This window comes from Alligator sinensis, unplaced genomic scaffold, assembly GCF_000455745.1.
Source record: "Alligator sinensis unplaced genomic scaffold, ASM45574v1 scaffold119_1, whole genome shotgun sequence".
Classification (NCBI taxonomy): Eukaryota; Metazoa; Chordata; order Crocodylia; family Alligatoridae; genus Alligator; species Alligator sinensis.
The window spans coordinates 1,427,436-1,437,345 of NW_005842386.1; the positions used below are offsets into that span (position 1 = coordinate 1,427,436).

The following is a 9,910-nucleotide window of genomic DNA, read 5'->3' on the forward strand; positions in this document are numbered from 1 at the left end:
GACATGGTGGTGCAATCCCACAATGACCTTTATTTAACTTTCCTTCTGATCTCTATGCCTTTTCTTTGTGCTTTCTTTGAGTTTAACTGTAGATTGAATGGTGGTTTATAAATAGATTAAAGTTCTAGCTATAATAAGAAAATGTTCTCTCCTGCCCACTTTTTACATCCAGTCTTATAGACTGAGCACCAAAAAAGTAAGTTAAATGTTTAGGCTGGCAAAAGCATATTCACAGATACGTGAAGCTTATTTGCAACATCCCATAATGTATTTCACATGCATTCATTATACATTGTTTTGGGGATGCATAGATTTGCTCTGAACCATACTCATTTTTCATCTTGACATATTAAGGTGTTAACTGTTACCCTACCAAGCATAAAGCAGGCGCTAGTGGTTACACAGCATTCCTGTCCCAGGCTAAATTGCCAATGAGGAAGACACTTTGTTTAATTACATTTGGAAAGGCTGAGGCAATCCCAAGTGGATACCTCAGGCATGTTTAGTTACCAACCACTTGAGATGGCCAGTATTTTGGTGTAGGATTTCACTATGAGAGGACTCTTAAAATGACGTTTTGTGTATAATCCATACTTTATGTGCATCGGCCCTGCTAAAACACCTGCCAGTAGCTGCACTACTGTAAAGCTGGTACCACTACATCTGTGCATGTCATCAGACAAAGTTAGGCCGGGCTTAATTTGGGCCTTGTCTTTGGCTTTTGTTGATTACATCATCTCGTTTATTACGCTTCTGTGCTGTCATTTATTATGACGGTGATTCATTTGTGGATCCTGGCTGCACTTTGGATTAGGTTTAGTGTATAAAATAACAATCCACTTACTGGATTGTTAATCGGCTCTTCTTGAAAATTATTTAGTCTCATTTATGTTTTTCAAGTGCCAGTATGGGTGGCGTACAGACATCCTGTTGGTTAAATTCCTGTCAACGGACATGCACTTTGCATCTCATACAGTTTAAAGCTAACTTCTTTTAACACATTCAACTTCCCCACCCTTGGCCTGCTATTTGAACAAATAAGGAGCCAACAATGATAATACACTGATTGACAAGAGGCTTTCTGCAGTGCTGGATTTCCCTGAGGGATTAGTTCCTGACCCTTCCCTTAGTATCTGTACTTAAAATACCTGTGGTTTATTCCTCAGTCATATGCAGATTACCCTGCTGTTAGCCTAAGGCAACTTCCATCATATTTTATGAGTTCTTTAGACTTTACTAGCTCGTCAGATCTTTAGATGTTTGTTGATGGACCAAACAACATATTGAATATCGAACGGAAAAAATATATATATTTGATTTATTTTTCAAATAAAAATGATGAATTTACTTCATTATTATTCTCATCCCCATTTATTTGTTTTTAATTAATATCTTTACAGCCAATACTCGTATTTGTTCTCAAGAATACGTGTGAAAAGTTGAACTGATAAATATTTTTTTGAATAAGTGGTTGCTTAAGGGCTCACTTCAGATGTTTTTCAGATTCCTTGATTTCAAGGCCGGAAGGGAAAACTTCTCTAACCAACTTCAGAACACAGGCCAAGTGTTCATGAAGCCATTTTGAAAGCTCATTGATTTCCCTTCTACTGTTTGTAAAAGTTTGGGTCACCCAGTTAGGCACAAGTGTTCTTGACAACACATTCTGCTAGTGAATGGAAAGTAGTTGAAGATGTAGAGGAGAGCTGGTTGCCAACAATCATGGATTGACATGCTTTCATGTAAAGTGTTTTTGGGATAATTCTGAATGCAATGGAAATCAGTAAACATTCACATCAGGCTGCAATCCTGCCGACGCACACTGTTTAACTTTACAACTAGCCCCAGCGACTCCCAGACAACTCTTCCTTAAACACATGTGTGTTTGCAAGATACAAGACCTTAGTTTGCAGTTAATTAAAGAGCAGAAAAAAGGAATAAACCGCAGACAAATAAATCATTATGCTCTAGTTGTGAGTCATTATAAATACAGAAGCAGCATAAAATATAAGTTGTAATTTGTAAATTTCAAGCATTAAATTACATCTGTTTTGGTTTTATTGCATTTGCAAACAATTCTTGTCAAAAGAACAAAGAACAAATTCCCTTTGCCTTCAAATATTCTTTCTAAGTTAATGAACTGATTGAAATTTGTCAATTTTTTTCAAAATTCAATTGAATTCAATTCTTCAGTTCAAAATTCAGTGAAATAACCACCTTTCAAAACCATTGCAAAATATAGCTAATAGTTGTTGTTTATAATTTAACTTTATAAAAATCTACTGAATCACTGAAAATAGGGAATTATTCAAAAATTTTTACGTACATATATATATTTCAAAATAAGGCTAAACGCTGTCAGTTAAATACTCTTAAACATTGAATATATATTTTAATACAGATAACTGCAGAGTAGAATCAGGCAATTTACATAATGGGAACATTTGCCCAATCCATTGTTTACCGAGGCCTAATCAGATAGCTCAATCAGCTACTCAAACATCAACTATAATTAAATATCTAGACTATGGACAGAAGGTAGCTGTTTCAAACCAGGGTTCACATTCTTTATAATCTATATGTGGTCCAAAATATAAATCCATTTTCCAGTTTGCATCACACGTCTCCCTCAAAGGGCACAGACAGAAGTTACATTTGTTGCGTGACTGGCCCCTGAAAGCACTCTAGAGCCATGCCATGACACACATGCGTGGCTGCAGCGTGCTTTAAAAGTGGCTGACTACATGACAAATTAATCCTTAACAAATAAGGGATCAGATGAAGGTGCTCCACTCTGGAGTGCCTTAGGGAACTTCTGATGGCTAGGGTCAATCTGTTGTATGTTTGGGGCTGGGCTGTATCAGTCCAGCTCTGCCCCCAGTGCTGTCTGCAGAAAGGGGAGGGGGAGGGGAGGCAAGCTGCAGACTGGGGTTTGCCCAGCCTAAACTGGAGGAAGGGTGGGTAGATTAGAGACACTCCTCCAGCTCAGGCTGGGCAAACCCCAGCCCGCAGCTTGTCCTCCTCCTTTCTTCACCATCCCTTCCTGCAGACAGCATCGGAGCCGAGAGGGCCGGGGGGGGACTAGGGGAGAAAGGCTGGAGGCAGGCTACACAGGCTTAATTGGCTCCAAAGTGGAGCTCAATTCCCCACACCCACCCACCCCTCAACCCAGCAGGCAAGCAGCTGTTGAGTTGTGGGGGTGCTCTAACTCATGGCATTTTCTGCAAAGCGCCATGAGTCAGAATAGGCTTGTACAACTGTCAGCACTCAAAAATTCTGAAATCTTTTGGTAGGCCCCATCCCATCTAGAGATAAAAACCCAACGATGATATGAAGATCTGGACACAAACCTCACTGTTCTTCATTTTCTCCCTCGGGCTGGCAATTTTGAGCCCATCACTGTATAAACAAAAAATAAGCTTCCCACTGTTTCAAGTGAATATAGTGACTTTGCCTCTATTTTTGTATGCAATCTATTGATTTTAATGGCAGAGAAACTTAAAATATCTGTAACTGCAAAAGAAAACATGGAAAAAGAATGTCCCAAGGATATTTTCATGACCCCATAAGCCAGCCTTTGGCCTACTTGAGCATTGTAACCAGTGCTAACATACCACCTGACTATCCCATGGGAATAATAAAAATGGGCTTAAGTAAAAGTTACAGCTTGCCACAAGCAGAACTCAGGATAAACTGAGTTTCCCAGTAAGCTGCTGTTTTGTTATGGTGGTTTTGTTTTTAGAGAGGAATCATATTTTTTTGCCAATTATTTGACTTTTTCCTATCACTATGCATTCTGAAAAACGGCAGCAGCATTAATACCTCTAATGAATGGAATGCAATGTTAAATATGGGTGATTGTGAAAAGCAATGTATACCTATTGTTATTACAGACTAGTATAGGACATGTTACAGTTATGTCCTTTCATAAACCTAAGAAAACATTTCAGAAGCTCAAATACCACAACTTCCCAATTGCAGTGGCTAGCTCGTCATATTAATAGTGACTACTGGGCTTATAAGGGAGAGATGCTTGGTAGGAATAGCAGCTTAGTAGTAAATTATTTGCATATTTTTATAAGAACTGCCCTGCCCCGCTACATCACTATAAAGATGTACAATTGAGGATCCTGCATTGAATTTGCCAGCTGGAATTGACAGTGGCTTTTGCTCATTATAAATAGAACAACCTGTACTTTTGGAAGAGAGAAAATGGACTAAATCAATCATGCTAAGCTTTGTCAAAGAAAACTGAATTGGAATTTTCCCATGAATCTAACCATCACCCCAAATCCACATAAAAGACTAAATTACAACTGCTCACATCTTCATTACAAAGGTGCAGCATGTTGTCACTACCACTCCCATATGCCATGATTCATCTCCACTGAGTGGCTTTTGGCTTGAAGCATGATAGAGCACTGTATGCTGGGATACACCTGTAAAAGCTGCACCTCCGTAGGAGAAACAAGAGTGGCCAGAGGCCACAAAATATCTATTAGCCACAGCTGGCTTGCTGTGCACATTTTTGACCACCCCTGAAAAAGGCTGACTTAGATGTGTTGTGAAATTTAAGCTGGTAAAAGATGCTGTGCTGTTTTCTTTGCCTGTACAGACCTGATTACATGTGTACATTTTGGTTGTTTGCATTTAAAAGGTACCTCTCTGACCAATGGAGGCCTGAACCTGCACAGCACTGTGAAAAGGAAACTGGATGGGGAGAAAGATTACGTATTTGATAAGAGGCTAAGGTACAGCGTGCGTCAAAATGAAAGTAACTGTCGATTCAGGGACATTGTGGTCCGGAAGGAAGATGGTTTCACGCACATTCTGCTGTCTAGCCAGACATCAGATAACAATGCACTGACCCCAGAGGTAAGCATGCAGCCAGAAAAGCAAAAGCAGCCACCTGAATAGGTGGGGATCTGGTTAACCCCATAATTACTCTGGTTTTTTCCATGTTATCTTTAAAAATGTATTGAGGTCAAATATACCCTTATTTTACATGCTTGGGGTTTAATCCAACAGGAGATGATGATTAAATGTGATGGAAATTAATTTTTCAATGTTTTTCTAAAGTGAAGATAAGAAGAAAGGAAAGGAAAGACATGATCAGTAATCCCTGTTTAGCATTTTAAGATCCAATAGTTTAATGGCCTTTTACCCCCTTTAGTGAAACTATGACCTCTAAGTAATGTGAACTGGATAGTACTTCAAGGGATTTACATACATACACACATATCTCAGGCTGTGCATCTAAGGATAAGAATACAAAGTGGCAATGTACAACTTGATTCTTGGCTTGATTATTTTTAAACACCTGTTTAACACTCGTTTACTGAATTCTTTACAAAGTAGGGCACTGACCCTACTCTGAACTGCAAAGGGGCAGGAGGCATGCACAGAATGCAGTGGTTCCCCATGTGCTCCAGTCATCCTGTATTCAGGGCCAGACTTTGGCTTGCTGTAGGCCAGTGCACAAGGTCAAGGGGAGAAGACGACAAAAAAGCTTTCCTCATTCCTTGCCCTCTTGTGGGTAGTTTTGATCACATGATGCATTACCTGACTGTAAGAGCAACGGAAGACCAATTCAGGCAGGGGTTCCTAAAAGACAGCCCATAAGCCACTTGCAACCCGCAAAGCATTTGTATGTGGCCCACAAACAGACCTTTTAATGGTGGCACTCTGGACACCAAATTATGTTATACCTGTTGCATGAAGGTAATGCACTACAGATTCATTTTGATGTGCAGCCGTCAGCGGCATGTCCTACACACTAAGCAGCCCTCCATGGGCAGAACTTTGGGGCTAGGGACACGCATTACACATAAACCGGTTTAAGTGATCAGAAACAGGTTTTAATCTGTAACAGAACAGATGTTCAGTGCACATAAACCGGTTTGAAAATGGCTAAAACCAGTTGGAAATAAACCTGGTTGAATGTAGTATCAGACTTAACTGATTTGGGTCAAACTGGTTTATGCAATGTCTGTCCCAGACCCCTTCCTGGTTTAACTTAAACCTGAGTCCCCCAGCATCCCAGATGCTTTGCAGCCCTGGGCGGGGCTCTCTGCTCCAGAGCAGGGCTGGCCCTACCCCGCTGTTCCCTGGCTGGAGCTCTGGAAGAGACCGTAGGCAAAGCAGCATCTGCCTGGCTTCCCTGTGCTCCCTCCCACCCCCCCTCAACTCCCTGCTCAAGCAGGGATTGCCCCCCTCCTCCTCTCCCACAGCACAGACATAGCCAGCATGTGGTATGCTAGCTAATGCTGAGAGGTGTCTGTGTAAGGCAAACAGGACAAAGGCAGACAGGACAGTGTCTGCTTAGGACTTTTTAGAGCTAATCAACAGGTAGGTGGTAATGTCTCTCTGTTCCTTCCTTGGAAAAAGTTGTTTAAGAAGAGCTTGAGCCAATGAGAGAGACTTTTGTTTTCTTGATGGGGTGCTAAATGCTGTGTTATCAACTCTCTGCTGGCTTCCTTGCTGGTCAGGAGCAGCGAGAGGGGAGGAGAATCCCTCCCTAATCAGAGCATCCTGCCAGGGCCTGGCCACGCCTCTCACAGCTCAGCTCTATACAAGGGAAGGGAGGGCTACTCTGGCACCCCCTGGCTTCTAGCCTGAGTCATTGCAGGTATGTGCCTGCATTTCCTCAGTCCAGAGGTAATGTCTGTACGGTTACAAACCGGTTCAGCCTAGCCAGGTTAGACTAACCTGCAAAGATTGAATCAATTCAGACTCAGGCTTTTTGAATGTTTGTCCCCAGCCTGCTCTGGGTATAGGATAAGGGCTGAGACCCTTTCCACGTTGGCTGGTGATAGTGAAGCTAGCCTGACAAGAGGAGCATATCCTGCATTTCTGGAAAGACAGTGTAGAAGCTACCTTCTGCCACAGCCACCAGCAGTACCATGTCTGCCTGGGTGGTCTATAGGCTGACTAGTCACAAGAAATGATAGCGGGACCTCAGCAATCTGACCCTCACTGCCTCCTCAGACACTCCAGCATGCTCTAGCTTATAAAGTCACCACAAAGCTCTTAGTGTTAGAATATAGGAAGGCACCATACTGAACCCTGTCCTACGGAGGATTTTGTTGCTTTTATTAAGTAAGAAATGTGTCAGTTTAAAATTGATGCCCAATAGTTAAAGCCACGACCAAGCACGATAAACCTTATATTTTATTTTTTTTAAATCGTTAAGATCCAGCAGGGAGTGCATTCTCAGTTTTTCATCTACTCACACAGGTAATAGGTGCCACAAAAATAGATATTTACCACCTACATTATTAAAATAATGAATAGATTTGCAATATTTATAAAGAAATAACATGGTGAAGGTAAACCAAACATCCATTTTTAATGATACTGCCCTTCTAAATACATACTAGTTTAAATCCATCATTCCAATAGAATCCATCACTCCATTAATACAGCAATATGAAATGGTTTTATTAGAATGGACTAAAGCAAACCAAAGATTTGCCACAGCCACTTCGAGCAGACGCAGTTTTGAGCTGCTGTCCTCAAGACCTCATACCCATAATACCAGGAAGTGCTCAGGTTAAATGAGAAATGTCAATAGAGCTCACCCCTTTTCATTTACTTGGCTTCTTTCAATAGCGCTGAAAACAGCAACACACACATATCCATGAACTAAACATATATTTTTGGATTCTTTTTCTCAGAACTACAGCATCCACTGTGCCCAGCACTGGACTCAGATTGGTCTGAGCTGAGGTGCAAACACTGAAATTTTTTTTTTAAAAGCTTCATTAAAAACAGGGTTTTACCGTAACACCAAGATTGAGATTGCCTGTTTAAAACCTGTTCAAACCCATTGCAACAGAAAGCACTCAACCCCTTCTCTCCCCATCAGTGGCTCAGCCCTCAAGTATCATCACAAAATCCAACACCATGACTGACATAGACTGACACCCTTGTTACCAATTACAGCAAGACCTTCAACAGCACAAGTCCCTGGTGTTGAAACGTACTGTTTTGTAGGCACGGTTGAGGCAAATTGGTGGAGCAGCTTGGGGAAGCTTGCAATATATGGTGGATGAACGATGAGCTTTAGTTTTGCCACCTACCAGCACGAACTACACACCCACAAAACGCTGAGAGTGTCCGTTTTGTTAGAAAATACAACATGATTACAAACACAGGAAACAATGTTTGTCTAATGCAGAAGGACACATCTGCTCAGACCACGTCATGATAGCTACAGTCCTAGGAGCTTGGAAACACGGTCACCTCTGGAAGAATAAGTAGATAAAGCTACAAACTCCGTGAAAGCCCTGATGCCCCGAACTGCTCTGCTTTCCATTGTCATTTCTCCTGCTCTTGCCATCTGGCAATACCTCCTTTGAGGCTTAACAATTTTGTTTAACCAGTAGCTTATGCTGCTTCTCTCCATTTAATTAAAGACCTGTAAGAATCCGGAGGTCACGTTATAGCGTTCTCTGCATGTGCCAAGCAAAGAGGCAGCAAACTTATGCTGGAAAAGAAATGGGCCTCATCACCAAGTCTGCTATTCACATCCTTTTCACTAGGCTTGTTCTGATCAGAGTGAAGGGAGGTGGGCTACGCCTAAATGAAACTTAATAATACATGGTGAATAACTATATCATAGCTGTAGTTCATGCAGGTGATTTTTAGCATGAATTGCACCTATGTTCCTTCCCTTAGGATTTCCATTGCCTGAAATTGGCTCAGTGCCACTATTGTAACTGGGTTGGGGGGAGGGAAATTATCATGTCACTAAAGGATTGTTTCTCTATATCTTTAACTAGACTCTGTAATTTTTAAAAACTAGCATCAAGCAACAGCACGGGTTTCTTTTGTTTTGAGGGGTTTGGGGGTTTTGCTTTGCTTGCTTTTCTGTTTATTATTTTTTTTAAAGAGCTGTAATATTTTTAATCAGCATAAATCTCACCAGCAGCATATATTTAACTTTGTAGGTCACATGCTCATTTTGAAGTTTCGAGTTCAACTTTTTGTGAAAATATAGCCCCCAAATATACTTTTTTCTTTTCTTTTTTTCACTGAGCAGCTTTCAATCAAAAACCTAAGAGCATTGTTCTTGCTTTCCCCAGGTAGGGTAACAATACAGCTGGGAATTAACACTCCATTGAGTTAAATGGCAGAAGAACAGACAAGAAAATATAGTCTGAACAGCTAATGGCTTTGATAAAGATTGATCTAACTACTCCGTACATATTATGAGTTGAAGATTGAAAGTGGAGGTGCACATATAAAATGTCAACATTCATACTTCTCGCCATGTAAAATGCAATGCTTGTAGTTTTATTGGATGTATGTCACATCATTGGTTTACCTTCACTTTTCTTCTCATAAAACATGGCAGGTACAAGTTGACAGCTATCTGTATTATTGTCCTTAGAGCAAGACAAATTGCTTCTTAGGGTAATACTTATGATTGAAGCCTGCTATGTCTTCCCAGTAGGGTTTTTATCTCAGATAGCCTTGTGTAAGGATGGAGAGAAGCATCAATAAACAACAAAAAGTAAATGTATAATTAATGCAAGACCACCAAAAGTAATACCTGCAAAAGAGGTATAAAAATAATTGCAAATGTCTCTAAATATTATTCCCACTTCAATCTGTTTAGAAAATTTTTTTTTTTTTAAAAGACAAATCAACAATTGTACACTTAACTTAAAAGTAATATGATTAAGTTTAGCCTCTTACAACTAGTATTTCTATCTATTTAAAAAAAAGTGGGGGTTAAGATCCCTTGATTAATTTAGGGGTAAATTCCCGTGTTATAGATTCTTTCTGAATATAAGTAAAATTTAGAGAGAAGGGCACCAAAATGCTTTTGAAAACTCATAGTGAAAGACAGCCTACCCAAAAAAGCTCTTAGAAAGTTAGTGGCCTATTTAAACATTTATACACTTCT

At 40.4% G+C, this 9,910-nt stretch overlaps 1 protein-coding gene across 1 annotated transcript in view; it reads left to right on the forward strand.

Annotated features, from left to right (window-relative positions):
* Positions 1-4,872, forward strand: part of LOC102382164 (chromodomain Y-like protein 2) — a gene marked incomplete at its 3' end in the record, with an annotated part of 13,093 nt that extends 8,221 nt beyond the window's left edge. The window contains exon 3 of the mRNA XM_025211028.1: positions 4,655-4,872. Within this exon, the coding sequence (XP_025066813.1) occupies positions 4,655-4,872 (218 nt within the window). The remainder of the gene's footprint in view (positions 1-4,654) is intronic.
* Between the last annotated feature and the right edge of the window lie 5,038 nt (positions 4,873-9,910).